Below are 21,708 nucleotides of genomic sequence, written 5' to 3'. Positions count from 1 at the left end.
TGTTTAGATATCATTAGATATCACTGTGTGAGAAACAGGACGAAAAGTAAGTGTTTATGAACTGATAATCTGCCTTTTCACTCTTGATTTGTGTGAAAGTGAATAAAAGTCAATGTTGTTGTAGCGCCTCTAGTGCTCAAGGAAGCTGCGTATACGTACACCGTGCCATGTAAAAATAATCATCAGGTTTTGTTCATGTCAGATCGAGTGCATGCTGTTATTAAAGCAAAAGGGGAAGATACTGTGTACTAAGAAAACTAATAAGAAATTTCATATTGTTATTATGTTAAATTGCAATTGAATTAAATTAGAAAAATGCTAAATAGAAGCATTTTCACTAGTGTTCCCTAATGTTTAGAAGGTTGGCATTGTCCTTGAATGAGACTGCATATTCCATACAGTGCTTGTATACTGCACATTTTGGCAAAGTAGGTCAACCATTTATTTCATGCATACAGAAAATTTACATACAATGCAAAGTATCAATACTGCATACTATTAAAATAAAACAGCAGGTAACACCATTCCAAACATACCCTATGTGTGTCTCTCTCTGTGTGTGTATGTGTGTGTGTGTGTGTGTGTGTTACCTGAGTGTAGTATTCCCAGCTCCAGCAGCACCTGCCAAACACGTGACGCCATTAACCGACACTGAACCGACACACACTGTTCCAGCAGCCACTGTACCAACTCCACACCAACATAACTCCTCCTGTACGGACACACATACACATAAACATTACTGTAACCATGTAATTCATATACCTTAATGTCAAAAATGCCAAAATATATGATCTCCTTGCAAGGGACCACCTTTCCAGGCAGCTACTGTAAATATTTTAGAGCCATTTATACAGTAAATGATGATATTATAAAAAATAATATGTTGTTTGCAAATTAAAAAATACTAGCTTTTATATTTACAATGTACGAAAGCCAAAATGGTAACACTTTACAATACTGGGGCCGGATTCACGAAACGTTCTTAAGAAGAACATTCTTCTTAACTACCATTTCTTCTTAATTTTTAACTTAAGGAAAAAGTACTCCCGAAAACAAACAAAATAATTCTTAAGAAAGTTCTTATTATTTTTTTCTTATGTTCTTGGGGTGCTGTCCTCCCTGACATGGGCGGAACGTTGTTATGGACCATGCGTAACACGGATGGGTTAAGCCGTTGCGCACCGTCTCCAGGACGCGAGCAGGGTCTGAGCTGGGGTGGCAGGTGGGGTGGCAAAGCTCATTTTTAGGGTGGCAGCTGCCACCCGTGCCACCCTTCTGGCCTCACCCCTGGAGACAGCCTCCACCACCCTTTCCCATTTACCCGCTTCTTACTTTCCGACATGATATAATTATCAAGCTTTCCAAGCAGAAATTTTTCCTTGCATTATTTTCCTCAACAAGAACCTCTTTTCTACTGAAGCATTTGTTTCTTTTCTTCCATGTCAAATTAAAAGTTATCAAATGGTTACCAGCAAGTAGATTCTCCTATGATGGGTAGTGTAGTTAAACTAAGACATCTCATGCACTTTACATAAAAAAATGATCACGAGGTGCTTGCTGCTTAAAAAGGTTAATAGATACATTTGTCGTTACATTTGTGTTGAAGTATTGAATTTGTTCTAGGCTATTACACAAGACAACTCCATGAGCAGGCTAGTATGATCAGATAATGTCAGTCTATCTTTTTCTTCTTTTTTTTTATTTTCTCCCCAATCTGGAATGCCAATTCCCAATGCGCTCTAAGTCCTCGTAGTGGCATAGTGACTCGCCTCAATCTGGGTGGCAGAAGACGAATCTCAGTTGCCTCCGCGTCTGAGACCATCAGTCCACACATCTTATCACGTGGCTTGAGCGCGTTACCGCGGAGACCTAGTGCGCGTGGAGGCTTCACGCTATTCTCCGCATGCATCCACGCACAACTCACCACGCGCCCCGCTGAGAGAGAACAACATTATAGCGACAACGAGGAGGTTACCCCATGTGACTCTACCCTCCCTAGCAACCAGGCCAATTTGGCTGATTAGGAGACACAGCTGGAGTCATTCAGCAAGCCCTGGGATTCAAACTAGCAAACTCCAGGGGTAATAGTATCTTTTTATTCTTAAGAAAAAAATTAAGATGTTCTTAAGAAAATATTTGAGAACTTCTTAAAACATTTTTCAAAATTGCCCATAGGAATGTTCTCACGAACTTTCATAATTTTTTTCTTAAGAACATTTTCATTTTAGGCCCCTGTTCTATTTGTTAACATTAGTAAATGCATTTGGTATCATGAACTAACAGTGAACAATGTTTTTCTTTTCAATAGCATTTATAAATTTGGGTTAATGTTAGTCTATGAAAATACAGTTGTTCATTGTTAGTTCAAAATGCATTAACAAATGTTAAAATATACAACTTTGAATTCAAAAAATATATTTTTATTTGTTGAAATTAACATTAACTAAGAAAAAAAAAAACACAACCATAGCTGACACTCTGAACTGTACAAAAACAACAGTTTTGGAAGAAAAAAAAATACATATTAAATGTCACAGCTTTTTGAAATAAAACAATTGTCACTTCAATGCAAAATGTGCTTAAAAATCAAGATTTTCCCATTGACTGCCATTGTTTTTGGAAGTCACAAAATTCACCTCAAAACTAAATATGCTTTAAAATCTAATTTTTATTTATTTATTTATTTTTACAATTAGTGCCTTCCTTACAACATGTCAAAGCTAAATTAAATATAATGAAATGTAATGGGTCAGCCAGGGACTTCTGGGAACACCCAGTTATTTTTATTCACCGTAATTTTAACAATAAAAACTGTAAAAGTACATGCATTGTCTTGTTAAAAATAATACAGTAAATTATACAGTAAAATCATACTTTTTACATCTGAATTTTATTTTATTTTTTTACATTATTTTACTGTAAAATTGCATGCATTGTCTTGTTAAATATATATATATATATATATATATAAATGACTATACACATTAAGGTAACTAACTGTTACCCTATTCTCGTTTTTTTACTGTAGCATTTTTACATTATTTTACCGGACATTTTTTATAAGTCATGGGTCAGGAAAGTTCTCATTTTAGCATATAAGAAAGGATATACAATATTTTATTAATTACGCATATTAACTCAACGCATTTATTGCTAAAACTGTGGAGGATGTGGTTAGGGGCCGTGTCCATTATTTTAAAACTTCTAAAGTGGCAACCCTAGACACAACTCTCGTGTAACAACCAGTTGAGCAATGACTGTTCCTAAACTATTCCATGCACTAGCAATGTCAAAGTCATGGGTTTGATTCCCAAGGAAATCATAGAGTATACTAGTGATTGAATGCACTGTAAGGGGCTGTTCATGTAGAACATGTTCTGGTATTACAAAAGCTCAACAAAGAGGAACAGAATGGAACAAAAGCAAGACGCATTTTTAAAAGTTCAAGTGTTTTTAACTTGACATGGTGTCTTTAATCCTCAGAGACCCTAGCATAGTTTAATGAAGTTAATGATATAAAAATATAGATTTTTAAGCATATTTTTGTGTGACTTTAGCAAATAATGGGAGTCAATGGGAAAATCTTGATTTTTAAGCATACTTTTGTGTTATTTTAACATTTTAGAATGCATAAAGTTCTTAAAAATGCACTACACGCAATATCCCCGACAGAGAAATTCACAACAGAGAAACTTCTAAAAGCAATATCCCCACTACTCTACTGATTATAAGCTATTATTGCAGAAGCTCAGGTTTTCTGGACAGGTTTCTTATGTTGTTCAGACTTACATATGAACCATCTTTAATGTTCTATATATGTATAAATGATTGTAAGTAGTTTATGCATTTTTCTAAATATTATAACGTTTGGTTAAAGTTTGCTCTGTTACAGTTTGATACATGTTTTTTCAATTAGCCATTATCATCATCTAAAATATGCTATTTATTTTTTTCCAAATAAAATGATATGTTATTTTAGTCAGAGTAAAATGTATTAAAATGAATAAATATGACATGATGAAATATTGACTAAATTTTCATCAAAAGACAAAAATTATGAAAAAAAAAAAAAAACTGTGAAAGTTAACACTAGCTGTGACATTCAGTGTGCAATTTTTTTCCACCAAAACTGTTGTTGTGATGCAGTTCAAAGTATCAGCTACTGTTGCATATACTGTGTATTTTTTACCGCTTTTTAATATAATAAAAAAAAGTGTATTCATTTGTTGCTTTAAAAAAACATTGCCATTCTGTGACGCTGGGTCTCAAAACTCATGCGCAAAATGTTGAAAAAAGAGTGAGATGCATTGCAACGGTCAAAAATTACCATCTCCTGTAGGATGTTTACATAAAAAACTATTAAAAATAGCACAGACGGATGCAAGAATGCTTTGATGCACGTCAGAGATAAAAATACACACACTCACCTGATAATCCTGGCTAGGTGAATCTTGTCTTTAGCTGGATATGGTCCATGTGAAAGAAACGCATTTCTCAGCGCGCGTCCAGCACAAGGGAAACTATGAGAACATGTCTACATGAGTGTAAGAGTGAAAGAGAGAATTTGAGAATTAAATTTGCTTGACAACATAAAACACCAAAAATCTAATGACAACCCAAAAGAAAGAAAAATAACAGATGTATTTAAGATATCTCAATTGTTTCTTCAAAACATACTAAATTATATCTGTATTAAAGAGATAGTTCACACAAAAATGAAAATTCTCTCATCATTTACTCATCCTCATGCCATCCCAGATGTGTATGACTTTCTTTCTTCTGCAGAACACAAATTAAGATTTTTAGAAGATTATTTCAGCTCTGTAGCTCCATGCAATGCAAGTAAATGGATACCAGAACTTAGAAGGTCCAAAAAGGACATAAAGTCAGCATAAAAGTAATCCGTATGACTCTAGTGGTTTAATCCATGTCATCTGAAGCAATATGATGGTTGTGGGTGAGAATCAGGTCAATATTTAAGTTCTTTTTACTGTAAATCTACACTTTTACTTTCACATTCAGCCACCTATTGGTTGGGGTTGGTCAGTGGTGGAGATTTATAGTAAAAAAAGGACTTTAATTTTGATCTGTTTCTCACTCACACCTATCATTTCGCTTCAGAAGATATGGATTTAAACACTGGAGTCTTATGGATTACTTTTATGCTGTCTTTATGTCTTTTATGGACCCTCTGAATTCTGGTCACCATTTACTTGCATTGTATGGATCTACAGAGCTGAAATATTCTTCTAAAAATCTTAATTTGTGTTCTGCAGAAGAAAGTAAGTCTTACATATCTGGGATGGCATGAGGGTGAGTAAATGATGAGAGAATTTTCATTTCTGGGTGAACTATCCCTTTCAAATTAATAATGCAAAAGGGTTTGTGTGAGGGTTAGTTTTAGAGGAAGGGCGATATCATTAGCTCGGTGTACAACAGTAGAAGTCAATGGAAAGTCCACACCATGGTAGAAAATCGAATGTATATGTTTTACCCTGGCAATTAAAAATACAGAAATGTACATAGACAATACAAAATAACGTCCTGGTTACTTTCATAACCTCCGTTCCCTGATGGAGGGAACGAGAATTTGTGTCGATGTAGTGACATTAGGGGTCACTCTTGGGAGCCCCAAACACCTCTGCTTTTTGAAAAAAGGCCAATGGTAATTGGCGAGTGGAATTTGCATGCCACTCCCCCGGACATACGGGTATAAAAGGAGCTGGTATGCAACCACTCATTCAGGTTTTGAAGGAGGCCGCTACACTCCTAGTAGAGTGGGCTCGTAACCCCACCTAGGGGCGGCACGTCCTGAGCGTGATATGCCATCACGATGGCGTCAACGACCCAGTGGGCGATCCTCTGTTTAGAGACAGCACTTCCTTTCCGCTGTCCACCAAAGTGCTGCTCAGAGCTTTTAAAGCTCTCCGTGTGATCCAAATAGATGCGTAAAGCACGCACCGAACACAGAAACGCCAAGGCTGGGTCTGCCTCCTCCTGGGGCAGTGCTTTCAGGTTCACCACCTGATCCCTAAAAGGGGTCGTGGGAACCTTGGGCACATAGCCCGGTCTCAGGATCATGTGACAGTAACCCGGACTGAACTCCAGGCACGATTCACTGACAGAGAACGCCTGCAGGTCCCCTACCCTCTTGATGGAAGTGAGCACAGTCAGGAGGACAGCCTTCAAAGAGAGTGCCTTATGCTCAACTGACTCCAGGGGCACAAAGGGAGTTCCCCGTAGACCTCAAAGGACTACAGAGATGTCCCACGAGGGGATGAGGCGTGGTCTGGAGGAATTCAACCTCCTAGCACCTCTCAGGAACCTGATGATCAAGTCGTGCTTCCCCAAAAACTTACCATCCACTGCATCGTGATGTGCCGAAATGGTGGCCACATACACCTTCAAGGTGGAGGGGGACAGCTGCCCCTCCAGCCTCTCCTGCAGGAAGGAAAGCACAGATCTGACTGCATATCTCTGGGGGTCTTCGCATCAGGAAGAATACCACTTAGCGAACAGACGGCACTCCAAGGCATACAGGCGCCTCATAGAGGGAGCCCTAGCCTGAGTGATCGTATCTACCACCGTGGTGGTAGGCCACTTAGGTCTTCCATGTCCCATCCAGGGGCCAGACATGGAGATTCCAGAGGTCTGGTTGTGGGTGCCAGATGGTGCCCCGTCCCTGAGAAAGAAGGTCCTGCCAGGGGAGTGGGGGGGCTGTAGCGAGGAGCGTGAGGTCCGAGAACCACGTCTGGGTGGGCTGGTAGGGTGCTACCAGGACTACCTGCTCCTTGTCCTCCCTGACCTTGCACAGGGTCTGTGCAAGTAGGCTCACTGGGGGAAATGTATATTTGCATAATCCCAGGGGCCAGCTGTGTGCCAGCGCATCTATACCGAGGGGTGCCTTGGTCAGGGCATACCAAAGCGGGCAGTGGGAGGATTCCTGGAAGCAAACAGGTCTACCTGTGCTCGACCAAATCAACTCCAAATCAGCTGGACCACCTGGGGGTGGAGACTCCACTCTCCCCTGAGTGTAGCCTGTCATGACAGCGCTTCCGCTGTGGTGTTGAGGTTGCCCGGGATGTGAGTGGCTCGCAGCGACTTGAGGCGCTGCTGACTCCAGAGGAGGAGATGGCGGGCGAGTTATGACAAGCAACGGGAGTGTAGACTGGGTGACCACACACGAAGGTGGGAGCCCAGTAGAGTCCTCAACGTCAGACTGGACAGCCCGCTCTCCGATGCTGCAATCGAGAGCTCATCCACTTCACGAGTGCCGAAACGAGATCACGAATTCGCCCTGAGACGAGCCGGCGGTCTCATCCCAGCGGGTCAAACGAGCATACTGGGGAATGGGAAGTCCGTTGGGAGTTACCTGGTGGAGTGGCTCCCATTGGAGTCCCCAAATCGCCCCCAGTGCTAACCGACACGGCCTCAAACCCGTAGGTAGAAGGACCAAGGCGGGGAGCTGCTGGGGTGGTCTTTCCTTCTGATGAAGGAAAAACCGCAACCGCAACATTGCTATGGTCACGCTCTCACAGTGAGAACATGACCCGTCCACGTACGCTGTCTCCGCGTGGGCAGTGCCCAAGCACGTAAGACCGTGATCGTGGCCATCGGAAGCGGAGAGGTAACGACCGCAACCAGGAAATACACACAAACGGAGAGGCATCTTTAAAAAGACGCTCTCCGTTAATGCCACTCTTTTAAGAAGGGAAAATATACTCTTTTAGTAGGAAGAATATACTCTTTTAGCTGCTGAAGCGGCCAGGGGCGTTCTCTGCACTTCACCAGTGCAAGAGGGGGAGAAGCCACTGTAATGTGCCATAAATCAAACAGCTTTTCGAGGTGAATGGATCGGCAGAGTAATTCAGCCCGCTGAACACAACCGCTCGGCTCCGAAGAGAAAATCTGAATGAGTGGTTGCATACCAGCTCCTTTTATACCCGTATGTCCGGAGGAGTGGCATGCAAATTCCACTCGCCAATTCCCATTGGCCTTTTTTCAAAAAGCAGAGGTGTTTGGGGCTCCCAAGCGTGACCCCTAGTGTCACTACATCGACACAACGTCGAGTGAGTGACAGATAGGGAAATCTAATTTCCCCTCTCTGCTGTATTTGACCAACAAACAAACAGTGAAATCACCTGCCGTGTGTGTTTCTGCTGTGTCAACTTATACTGTACTTGCATATCTGTTCACTGATATTCTCACATGACCTGCTTCCTCCTACATTTCTCAACTCATCTCTCTCTCTGTCTCTATTGTCAGTTGAATTAATAGTACACTGGCCTCTCTGATCAGTTCAAAAGAACCTTCAGCATTATTTATCCTGTTTATAAAGACTGTAAGAATATGTAGCAACACCTTCAAGCATATGAATGCCCCCGTATGAAGAGAGCATGATGTTTGACCCAGAGGACAACTCTCTGTATTGAGCTAATATGGAGATTTTAAAACTGTCAGTGCTTGGTAGTAACGAATTACATGTAATCTGGATTTCATAATCAGATTACAAAAATGAAGTACATGTAATTAAATTAAATTACATTTAAAATACTCGTAATTAGATCGCAGTTACTTTATTATGGATTACATAATAACATATGAATCAGGCAAAGACAGTTTGTTCATTGTTTATTCAGTAGTGTAGTCTAGGGCATACGCAGGCATACGCCGTATGCCCACCTATCTTTCAAAGGATTTTGCGTATGCCCACCTAAAATGAATGATATACGCATGGCCGCCAAAACAGCGAGGAGGCTTTTGACCCATAACTTTTTATTATACTGAGGTGATGCCGCAGCACCATTGAGTGAATTGTGATTATTATTATTTTTAATAAGTGTACAGAGAGATTCTCTCTAAACCAGCATGGAGCAGCGGGAAGCGGGACTGCAAATGAAGGCATGGGCAAAATAGACATTTCTACTCAGCTGAGCTACCAATCAAAATGATCTTTTTAGATGTAGTTGGAAATTTGAAAATGCCAAACCGATTGTATTAGTGCAGTAAAGTTCGTTTGTTATTTTTGCAAATTGCATTTTTACTCTGCATAACAAAATGTACAATGATGCGCTTTTGCGTTTGTGACAACTTTTGAGACTTTTTTTTGTGCAGTGGTTCACAAACATAACTGGTCTGATCTGTTACCACACATGGATGGCATTAGAAATGCAAAAATTGCCAGAATAAGACCATTTTTATTGCCTTTTTTATTTTTAGACGAAATAGCTAGTAAAACACGCACAAACAAAAATCAGATCAATTCTCATGTTTTGACCCATTACGTTTTCTTTCATGCATTTAGGCAACTTTGTCAAAATGCTACAAGATTATCTTACTCAAATGCATGTGACGTCAAATAAACAAGAACTAGGTCAGAAGTAATCGAAATGTAATCCAAAGACAATAAGATTAGATTACTTTAAAATGTAATCCAAAAGATTACTGACCACAAATATAGTCATGGAACTTGCAATCAGTACCAGATTACAATTCAGAAGTAATCTACCCAGCACTGTGGCCAGTTCTGACTCTAAATTCTCATTGGATGAACCACATTCGAAGCCATTGAAAAATCCAGATTTATATGCACAACTGTGACTGCACACCAAACAAGCACAACAGTCTCGTTCCGTTAAAAATCCCATTCAATAACAATAACTTATAAACGTTTAAAGAAAGACCTACTGTGTGCTCCGAGACTGTTAATCGATGGAATATGCTCCTGTTGACGCCATCAGTCCACGTTATTTTAACATAATCTTTTTAAAAATCGCATATAATAGCTGAATTTGTGCTGAGTAACAACACTACCCATGATCCTGAGGGATAAAATCCACCAATCAGAGAATCGCATCAAACAAAGCTCGCCAAAAGTGCTCTGCAGCGACTGCCTACTTCCGTGACGCACTGTGAATGACACAATCGTGTCGCTCTTCCTACACTCTGAAACTACTAAAATATTTGTGTATAAACTTAAAATATACTGTTTATTTACTTCACGGTTTACATAAAATCACAATAAGCCTCTCGTGGCCTCAAAATCTCTAGTCAGCGATTATAATAATTTTCTTGTCTTTTTGTGATGATCTATCAAACAGAAAGTGGAAGCCTCTTTAGTGGGGCCTCCAGGGGCCCCTGACATTGTGTTGTTTGATCCTATATTTGATGTACGCTCTCTCTCTCTCTCTCTCTCTCACACACACACACACACACACACACACACATTTGTATCAGCGTTACGCAGAGGCGATTAGCCGTCTAGTTTGTGCACTTAGCCAAGCTCATGTACGGATTAAAGGAGCTTCAGAGATTCTAATGAGACAATCAGGATCACATGAAACGATACTTGTCAGATCCACAAATTAACATCACAGAACGATTGGCCCAGAGGAACAGTTAATTGCCTATAGGTTGCTTTCAATTGGCTGACTAAATGCAATTCTCAGTTATCTTTCATTTAAGAATCAACTTTGTCTCAGATGTTTCTCATAAAGGTCCTTATGAACAGGTGCGGCGTTTGCGTATGGCAGAGAATGCCATACCCTAGCATGCAGACAAAACCGGGAAAATATATGCCTAATTTAGATGCAGTTTGCTCGTCACTTCAGTCTGTGTCGGCCTCGTCTGCCCAAAGCATTAAGTCCAATTATATCATATGACCGTACGAATCATCTTAGAATTATGGGCTGTTTCACAAAGGCTTCGTAATTGAAATACTTGAAAATGGTCGTAGATCTAGTGTTCCGGAGTAAGGACATCTCTGACTTGTGCAGACACCTGCAGGACAATTGCAAAATTACAGCTCATACAATTTAAAACATTAAATGTCTTAGACTTCATGCACTTTATGCAGACGTATACAATGTGACCATGATACTTTAATTTGACATTTTTTTAAATATTAAAATAGAATATAATTATAAAGGTCTACTTAAACCAATGAACCTACATAGGCCTATTTTTTATTTAATATATAATAATATATAGTTTATAATTAAGGCATAAAATAGATCAATGAAAGAAAAAATAGAACCATTTTTATTTTTGTAATAAAATAGAATTTTTGTTTTATTATTGTTTGATAAAATAATTCAGTAGCATAAATCAATAAATTACTGACACATATTTGTGAACAGGACCAAAGTGGCCACATGATTGAATTACAAATTACATTTATAGGAAATTGAGATGTATTATTTATTATAATGTGCACTTGCAATAGGCCCACTGCCAACAAGCTATAAAAAAAATTACAATGACGAGAGACACTACACTACACACAAGGACAGCGACTCTTAAGAAGCACTTGCAATGTGCAATTTTGGGAAGAACGTTCGAAACTTTGCACATAGAGAACCCGTTTAAGGACCAAGATTGATCGTTATTGCTGTATTCGCCTGTTTTAACGGGATGCGCCACTCTTCGCCTTGCTCTGCTGGCAACTTCTTGGAAATATTTATTTGTTTATTTATTTTGTGGGGTGGCACGGGGGAGTGTTGGTTATCCAAGGGTTTTTTGCCATACCCTAGGTTTATGTGAAATGCCACCACTGCTTAGGAATACTAAAAATAGACACAAATGAGACAAGTGTAGACATACAGTAAGTGTTTAGCATTATAAAATGAATGTGGATTGTATAGCTCAGATCATTTGGTCTTTGAATTTAAAGAACACAGTCTGAGACTAGATGTCTTCTGAAACTCTAGAGGAGACACGTATGAGATTATTGGGGTCTTTTTTGTCAGGATAAACATTTAAAAAGGCAGAGACTTTCAAAAGTTTCAATTTGCTCTTCATTTAATCTCACTGCTGTATAGGAGACACAGCTGAGATATTAAGGAGATCCCATTTGTGATTTTTTCCATTTGTGAACTTTATGAATAAAGGAGCATGGAAAACTATACCAACTCCTTACGTAACAGCTATAGGTTGTAGGTTTCTTACCTTGGGTTTGGGTGTGACGCCTGTGCTGGGTCCTGGGATGGTGTCAGGTGACTGCTACACAATCAGAAACAGAGAAACAACAGGTCACAATACCATCGAAAACAAACAGGACAGGCTCAAATCAAACACACTTTCCAACAAAAATCCTGCATTACATCACAATAAAAACCACTCAAATACAACCTTTCCAAATATAAAAAAAATTTAATAATAATTAATACAATGGTACATGATATTTCCAAAAAACATGATATTGCCAATGTATATGTCCATAAAACATGGTATTACCATGGTTAAACTCCATAAAATACTCCATAGTCCATAAAACCATAAAAGGTATTGCCATGGTACATGTAAAAAAAAAAAAAATTATTATTATGGAAGATGTCCAAAAAATGATAATATAACAGATCACTGTACGTGTCCACAAAACATGACATCATCAAGGAACGTGTCCAAATAACCACAATAATATAATGGATCATGGTATAGTGTCAAAAACAAGATATTACCATGGTATGTGCCCAAAAATCATGGTTTTATTATGGTCCAAAATACATGGTATTACCATGGTACATGTCCAAAAAACCTAGTATTACCACAGTACATCATGTCCAAAAAGCATGACACTGCAAAAGTATGTCCATAAAACATGGTATTGCCATAGTACATGTCCAAAAAAACAAACATGTTATTATGGAATATGTCCATAAATATGTTATTCTCATGTCCAAAAAACATAGTATTACCATGGCACATGACATGATCAAAAAACATTATATTGACAAAGTATAGGTCCAAAAAACACATGGTATTACCATGGTACATAACATGCCCAAAATACGTTATATTACCATGGTACATTTTAAAAACCATGGTATTGCCACAGTATAGTACAAAGGTAAAAACTTGGTATCATCATAATAAATTGTATGTTGAAAAAAAAACTATAATATTACCAAAATACATGTCCAAAAAAAACAAAAAACAATGGCACCATGTGCAAACAAACATGGTAAAACCATGGTACGTGATATCTTGGCATTTATTGTCAGTGGATGCTCAGCACTGAGATGTGGTTTAAACCTCACATGAACTTGTCCCAGGATTTGACACGAGGGACTTTATGGATTTAACATCTACTACTACTTCATAATTCTCTCTGACATAAATTCATATTAAATTCAGATTGTCCTGCCTGGTCTGAGCTCTGAGCTTGAGTAAAGTGGCGTGTCCACACAGTGCAGTGGCAAGAGAGACGGAGGTTTAATTTGGCCAACTCAATGTCAGTTTTTTGTTTTGAGAGCTCTTTAAATAAGGAAATGAAGATTTTCTAGACAAAGCTGAACAAAGCATTTTATAGGCTACTCATTGTAGCGATAAGAGCTTTGATTTGGCCCACATTCAGTGTTTCTATGTGTCTTATTCTTTTAAAATCAAATCCTCCATTATGTCTCACTTGTAAGGATATTTCAGAGTGTAACTGATGGTCACGCAAACGTTCCCTTCTGCATGAGTGTATATTAAGCCATTTACACAGTCACATACTGTAGTCGCATTTTCGTCCAATCCGTGCCACTCAGTTTGGTAGGAGAGGGATAGCAGAAAGTATTTGCCATTGAAACAGGTTACATATCACCTTGAAGAGTGCCGAGCAGACCAGGGCTGCGTTTCCCAAAAGCATCGCAAGCTTAAGTTGATTGTAGAGACCACTGTGCCAATGGCTTCTACGATCTACTTAGGCTTATGATGCTTTTGGGAAACGCAGCTCAGGTGTCGTCCAAAAGCCAATGTTACCGCTCTGCTATCATGTTAACATCAAAGGACTATGAATACCACTGTGATGGTATCAGATGTCGCTGTGGTTTTCATGGTCTGGCGTGATGCAAGCTGACCTGCAGGTATCTGCAAACAGAATCCTATCAGCAAACATTTGTCTCTTTCTAGATGGATGTCTTCAGGGACTTTACGTACGTTTGCAGGCTTTGTTTTGACTGGTGTCTGAAGACAGTGAGTGTATCAGATTTAGTGCACTAAATTGCCATGGGCCGATGCTGGAGATGTTGGAGCTGAACTTAGTTTGGGTTGGACAAGAAATGGAGCAGACAGGCCACAGTACCACAGAGATAAGCAAGAGGTGGAGAGGGTTTTTACAGGAATGCCAGGGGACTGACAAAAGATGGTACTGCAAGCCCTAGAAACCACTTAGTAACTCCTTAGTAATGAACCAGGACACTCTCAGCATCCATGTCGCAACTCCTAGCAACTTCATCACAACTTCTTAGCAACCAACCAGAACACTCTAGCATCCATCTAGAAAGCCCTAGCAACTACTGGCTAACCTAAATACCCTAGCAACAATCTCACAAGCCCTAGCAACTAATCAGAATGCCATAAAACACCTAGAAAACCATAGCAACCCCTTGCAACCACTCACAACACCCTCGCATTGTGACGTGAGTTTTGCACGAGAAAGCGGCATTCACATTTTCTTCAAAAAGTGTAAAAATGCAGTTTAATTCTACATGCCACATGCAAACAAAATCACAAACACTTTAATTTGTGAGAACCACATTTCAACTTCCTTCTAGCAAGAGAGAGAGAGAGAGAGAGAGAGAGAGAGAGAGAGAGAGAGAGAGAGAGAGAGAGAGAGAGAGAAGAGGAGGAGAAAGAGGAAGGGAATAAACAGCAAGAGAAAAAGAAAAAAGACAAAGGGAAGGACAGACAGAAAGCAAGCTGGTTTTACTATGTAGTGCAAACTGTTCCAGAGTGCGGTGAGTTTGTGTGTCATTATGTGTCAGAAATGGATTACTCTCAGATTAGAGTGCTCAGCACGCTCACACATGCACAGCCACGCTCATGCAACTCTCTATTTCATGGCTTGCAGATAAATCTGTCATTCTGGATGAATGCACTGCAAGATGGAGACATCAAACAAGCCTTGTCTTCCTCGTTAAGATTTCATTACACCCAGAGGTACACACACACACACACACACACACACACACAGACTACATACTCATCCACTTAGCAGCATGTGGCCAGTGTCATTAAGCGTAGCTTCTCCATGAGAGAATTCCATATGAAAATAACATCATCACACACCCTGTTTAGAAACACACACATTTCCAGGATGATGTTTATGGCAACCCTTACTGCAGTGCTTCAGAGTTCTGGATGTTTCATTAGATGTTCTTCAGATCTGCATATTGATTTCTGGGCTCTTTAAAGCACCAGTATATAGATGGTTTTCTAAAGAACCAGAACTCTATGGCACCTTCTAGGATCTTAAAAATATTTAAGTAAAGTATTTAGCATCATGAGAACCTAAAAAGTTTCTCCTTTGTCAAAAAAAGGGACCTTAAGAGGTTCTCCTATATGGCATAACAGGAACTTCAAAAAGCCCTTCAACAGCATAATAGGAACTTACAAAAAGTTTCTTATAGCATCACAGGAGCTTAAAGAGGTTCTTCTAAAGCACCATATATGAACTTAAAAAGGTTATCCTATAGCACCATATTGGAATTTTAATAATCTCTCTATAGCACCATATACAAATTTAAAAAAATCTCATATAGCACCTTCTAGGAACCTAAAAAGTTTATTTTATAGCAACATATAATACATTTTAAAGGTTCTCATCTAGCATGATAAAGGAATGAAAAAAGGTTTTCCTATAGAACCACAATGCAATTTAAAAAAGGTTCTCCAATAGCACCATATAGGAACTTAAAATTGTTGTCATATAGTTTCATATGGGAACTAAAGGTTCTCCTTTAGCATCAAATTGAACTCAACTTGTAGCACCATAGGAACTTAAAATAAGGTTTTTCTATAGCGCCATTTAGGCATTTAACAAAATGGTCTTATAGTATCATATAGGAACTTTAAAAAGGTTCTCCTATAGCACCTCAAAGGAATTTAAAAAGTTATCCTATAGTACCATATTAGAACTTAAAGAGGTTCTTCTATAGCTCCATATAGGAATTTAAAAATGTTGTTATATAGCTCCATATGGGAACTAAATGTTCTCCTATAGCATCATATGAACTGAACTTTTTGCCCCATATAGGAACTTCAAAAATGTTCTCCTTTAGCACCATACAGAATTTTAAAAAGATTATCCTATCGCAGCACATAGCAAATTAAAAAGGTATATCAACAGCACCATGTATTAACTTAAAATTGTTCTTCTAGAGCATCATAGCTCAAAATAGTTCTCCAGTAGAACCATATAGGACTTGTTGTCCTATGGCTTTATAAAGGATTTACAGGTTCTCCTATAGCATCATTTGAGTTCAACTTGATGCACCATATTGGAACTTAAAAAAGGTCTTCCTTTAGCACCATATAGGAACTTAAAATTGTTGTCCAAATAGCTCCATATAGAAATTTATAAAGATTTTCCTATAGCCACATATAGAAATGTAAAAAGGTTCTCCTACAGCACCATGTAGGAACTTAAATTTGTTCTCCTAGAACATCATATAGGAGCTCAAAAAGGTTCTCCACTCAACAGAATGTTTGGTTTGGGCTAATTTAATACGCCCCAGGGTGATTAGCGAATGAAAAGATTAAAGCCTCATTGAGAAACAAAAAGGACACTCCTGACATTTGTTTCATTGTGTTGGAACATCAGTTTATAGGGTTCTGCTGCTGTAAAATGCATCCACAAGCAGTGCATCCACAAGCGTTTATAAGAAAATCATTATAAGTCCCTACATGATGCTACAGGACAATCTTTTTAATTTCTTATTTTGCTATACGAGAACCTTTATTGAGGCCCTGTATGATGCTATAGGAGAAGCTTTGTAAGCTGATATGGTGCTAAAGAAGTACGACAGTCCAAAACCTCACCAGAACACATCAAAGAAAAACAAACTAAACCCTAAAGAACTATGTTTTGTTAATGCTGTAAAGCCTCTAAACAAGAAAACATCACTAAGAAGTCTTGCATACTGGATGTGATTCAAGAGCATCATTTCTGATATTAAAATCCTCCAGTGAAAGTTCAAAAAGACTTTACTGATGATGGTGGTGCTTGTGCATTTCTCTTCACCATCTAAATTCATCGGGCCTTCTACACACAAGTGATATTCTATCAAATACACCCACACACACAAACCATCAAAACAATTAATGTCTTCAGCCTAAACACTGAATAGCTCCTCTGTCATGCCAGGTGTGTGTGTGTGTGTGTGTGTAAAATGCAATAGACACCAAACAAGATGCAACTATCATGTCCATGAACAGAGATGTATCTCCCCCCAAAACAAAGAAAAGTAACAGTTTAATAAACATACTAAATAAAAAAATGTCTTAATGAAAATCTAAAACTGCAGAAATTCCTATACTGATTGATTACTATGAAGAATCATATAGTATTGCCATTACACTAGTGTCCAAAAGTCCCACATTTTCTGTAAAAATCCTCAATGAGTGATATCAGTGCACATGACAGATGCCTCACTTTTAAAAAATACTGCATTCTGTCCTAAACAAAAATGTATGGTAGTTTCTGCCAAAATTCCAGTTACTATAGTTACTACAGTAAAACTATGGTAACCTGGTATCAGACAACACAACCTTCAAGAAACACACTGAACAAAATGCCATTAAGATTCTAAAACATTGTTTGAAGGAGATCCCATATTGAATATGATTTAAATGTAGCCTATTATTGTATTTTAGAACAATTTCTTCTTTCATGTGATCAACAGCAGGTGCCTGAGTGTGTGTATGAGTGAGTGTGTATGTGGGTCTCTGTTGCCTTAGATACAAAGACTGAATAAAACATTACAGCCACAATCAATGGCATTAAGAAATCCACTTAATGCATTTCAAAGGTGTGTCAGTGAGATTTCAAGCATGTTAATTGATTCATCGCTCCAGCATTTACAATGGATGTGAATGGTGATCGCGCGCTCGTAATAAACACAAAGGTGCGTTCTTCGTCATGTGTTGATAACTCACGCTCTTTTTGCGCAGGTTCAGTCCGTGTTTTAATAATCCGGGCAGATCGCGGACCTTCGGCTTGATTTGGACTTGATCCCTTGCGGATCTGTTCCACCTCCAGCTTGGCAGGTGTCCGTCCTCCGTGGTGCATGGGATGCTGGATTCATCCATCCTCCTCCTCCTCTCCTCCGGATCTTCACGTGCGCTGGAGCGACATTCCGCCCGCCGCTTGAAGATCTTCAGCAGCCGCAATAAGAGACAAGAGACCTGCTGCCGGAGACACTGCGATGCTCCACCCAGCTCGCTCTCTCTCTCTCTCTCTCTCTCTCTCTCTCACACACACACACACACGTTTACCTAGCTATAATAAAGGCATACCATAGTATTGTTAAGCAAAATATGATTCCAGGTAAACCCTACCTCTAGAAGAAAACCTACTGCATTTTTAGAATAATAATAAAAAATAGATTGAAATACTTCAAGGGACAGTTAACATCATTTGCTCACCCTTATGTTGCTCCAAACCTGTATGGCTTTATCTGTTCTTAGGAACACAAATGAAGATATGCTGAAAAATGTTTAAACTGTTTTTGTCCATTTAATATAAGTCAATGGAGTCCAAAACAACATTGAACCCCATTGACTTTCATTGTATGAAAAAAAAAAAACCCAGACATTTTTTAAAAATATCTTTTGTGTTCCACAGAAGAAAGAAGTACAGACAGGTTTAGAGCGACATGAGGGTGAGTAAACGATGACCGAATTTTCATTTTTGGGTGAACTATCCCTTTAAATGTGCCCAAAGGAAGGGTTAGCCACATTTAGCTCACACTAATAATTTTGTCCCCAAAATATAAGTTGTAACGCTTTACTATTAGTTTCCATTTGTTAACATTAGAAAATACTTTAGGCATCATGACCTAACAATAAACAATGTTGTTTACAGCATAATTATTCATTTTAATTAATGAATTATTTTTATTTTTTTTGTTAGTTTATAGTCCATAAGTAGCTTTACATCTTTTAATTTTAAAGTGTATTAGTATATGCTGAAATTAAAATGAACCAACATTAATAAGTGGTGTAAATGTATTCCTCGTTGTTATTTCTATGTAGTTAACAAATGCAACCTTAATGTGAAATGTTACCATATAACTAAACACACACATTTACCCAGCTACCCTATATTTGTTTTCTTATAAAGCTAATTATAATTATTACAAACTTACCCAAACCCTTCAAAATCTTGCATTTTTAGAATACATTTATTTGTTACTGTATATATGAATCATTTTACAAATTGAGGACGTCCCCAGTGGGACGTTTGGGCAGATTTACCTAACTCCTTAGGGTTAATTTTGTTCCCAAAGTGTAGCTACAGTAAGTGAAGCCAAACACACACATTTTTATTTTTATTTTTATTAATTAAAACATTTTATAGGCACATATAATGGACGACAAATTATATGTGCATTGGATGAGACAGAGAGCAGGAAACATCTCTGACATATTAAAGTGTTGCATTGATTTGCTCAGGAACTCTTGGAATCCTGATCTGTGTGTCGCTGAGATCACTATTATTTGGGATAGCAAATTAGCCTAAAATAGCACCCTGTTATGTTATTTTTACCCTGTGTTTTCTGTGAGACACAGTCGAGAAAACGATTTTTCCCTGCTGGCCTGGATCAATCAAACACTCTGATTTTACAGATTGGACCTCAGTTAAAATCACACTTACTTTACACCTCTGCTTAGATTGCAGTTGTACAAATGTTTTGTCTTTGAAACCACTCAGGATTAACAATTAAAGAAAAATAATTTATTAAAATTCATACAGATCTGTCAAATGTGACCAGTAGAAAATCGAAACGTTGCACACCTCTTGGCTCAGTTTAAAGGATACATTAATCAAAGCTGCTTGCTTTTATTGTTGCTGGAAAGTGAGAAGACTGTACAGTATATTCTGACATTTTGAATGTAATATTTTGTATTATTTGTGATTTATTTATTTTTTAAAACCAGAAGACCTCACGCGTGATATCGTACCCTGGTCTACTGTAATGTCCTAAGTAATTTCACATGTGAAAGGGGCTTCCCATATTTGAATCAACATGATCACACGGGAACTCGACAGGTTGCTACCGAATGTTCCATATTGCATAATTTACAACTAAAATCAACTCACTTTGAAACTTGCTTTTTGCGCCACCCTGTGGACATTTCACCTGAAAACTGGAGGTCTGCAACCCAATCCAGGCCCGACGGGACCCGAGAAACAGCTGGATTTCAGGCTGTGTTTGGGTCAGTTTTTTCAAGCATGACTTCAGGTTTGGGTTTGTAATAAATGCAAATTGATCCCGCGCGTGTGCTTACAGACACGCGCAGGTTAGGGGCCAGGCACACCGACTATAGGTGGGTTTCTATCCAACTATTTTTATGCACGTTTTGAAATTGCGCATAAGAAATGGAATGGAAACACTTGATATGCGAATAAACTTTCTAAATTTGTTTACAATTTAATGCGCTAGGAGGAGGTGGATTTTCAAGAGTTTCGCATTAGTTAAAATGCACATTAAGGTGATGGAAACAGTTTATTCGCAAAACGATGACATTTTTTAACCATTCGTGCATGTGTTATGAGTGTGCAAACAGCTTGATGTGACTGGCCCACCAAATGGTCCTACCACACAATTCTTTGAACATAGCGCTTGTCATTCGGAAGTATTTAACCCACAGCTGGTCGATAAAGTGGGTCCTCACAATCCGCCAGAACAGTTTTGAGAACAGGCACTCCCATGTATGAAGAGACTGGTGGTGTGTGAGCATCGCAGCTATTTCAGCCCACATTATATCAGATATTACACTTATTCTGCGGTGTCTCATGGATGCATTTAATAAAATGAGATCCTTGCTCCAATCTTGCAAATAAAACTATCCCCAAATCAGGGAGAGGTCATCCAGCTGCTCCATCATGGCAAGGCGGCTCCCTCGTGATAATGCACATTACGTAGTGGATGGAAACGTGCAACAATTAGTATTTTCTTAAGTCGAATTTTTAGAAATGCGCTTAAAAAATGCGAAACATTTTGGATGGAAACCCAGCATGTGTTTTTGCTCACATTCTGTTGCACTGTGTATCGTGTAGGGCCACCGCATTTCTTAGACATGGTGTCAAGTTAAAAAGTTTCAAGATTAATAAATGCTGTACAAGTTTCAAACATTCATCCCCAGACACATGCGTTCGGTTTCATTCAGCTTGTTTTAAGCCCAGGTGTCACAAAGTTTCGACATTCTGAAGGAGTTCTGTCTGCAAAGAGGACATGTGACTGTTACATTGTTAGACATGATTCCATATCGTTCTGCACCATGCAAAGGTTCAGCGCTTGATAAATGGTAAGCCAGTGTTTTTTTCCCTTCTGCTCTGGTGTAAGTATATTTACTGTTACAATACTGTTTCGAATGTTGCCTACAATGCTTACATAAATACAGCCTAATTCTTGCTTGGAGAAGAAATTAGTGAAAAGAGAGAGAGAGAGAGAGAGAGAGAGAGAGATTTCAGGTTCGGAATTCAAATCTGACGGTACCGTTGGGGTCGGGTCACACGGTCTCAGGTATGGATCAAGTTTGGGATTCATTTTAAGATGTGCGCAGACCTCTACTGGAAACTGGAAAGTGGAACTTACACGTGCCCAAACATTCAGCAGCACTTCCAGCTTCAGCCAGTGGGGGCAGTGGTTCGAATTTCGGTGAGTACAGGCCAATTTAAAGTGAAAAACTTTTATTATTATTATTATTATTATTATT

General features: G+C 38.7%; 1 protein-coding gene across 1 annotated transcript in view; it reads right to left on the bottom strand.

The window, feature by feature from the left end:
- The window catches only part of LOC127420859 (rap guanine nucleotide exchange factor 5-like), an 83,153-nt gene extending 65,033 nt beyond the window's left edge, over positions 1–18,120 (bottom strand). Inside the window, exons 1-4 of the mRNA XM_051663440.1 lie at positions 17,923–18,120; positions 11,950–12,003; positions 4,431–4,537; positions 591–712 (exon numbers count right to left, since the gene is read on the bottom strand). Of these exons, the coding sequence (XP_051519400.1) occupies positions 591–712; positions 4,431–4,537; positions 11,950–12,003; positions 17,923–18,075 (436 nt within the window). The 5' untranslated portion in view covers positions 18,076–18,120. The remainder of the gene's footprint in view (positions 1–590; positions 713–4,430; positions 4,538–11,949; positions 12,004–17,922) is intronic.
- Between the last annotated feature and the right edge of the window lie 3,588 nt (positions 18,121–21,708).

The sequence above is a fragment of the Myxocyprinus asiaticus genome, chromosome 30, assembly GCF_019703515.2.
Source record: "Myxocyprinus asiaticus isolate MX2 ecotype Aquarium Trade chromosome 30, UBuf_Myxa_2, whole genome shotgun sequence".
NCBI lineage: Eukaryota > Metazoa > Chordata > Actinopteri > Cypriniformes > Catostomidae > Myxocyprinus > Myxocyprinus asiaticus.
Note: the sequence above shows the minus strand (reverse complement) of the source record. Positions and strands in the feature narration are given on the sequence as shown.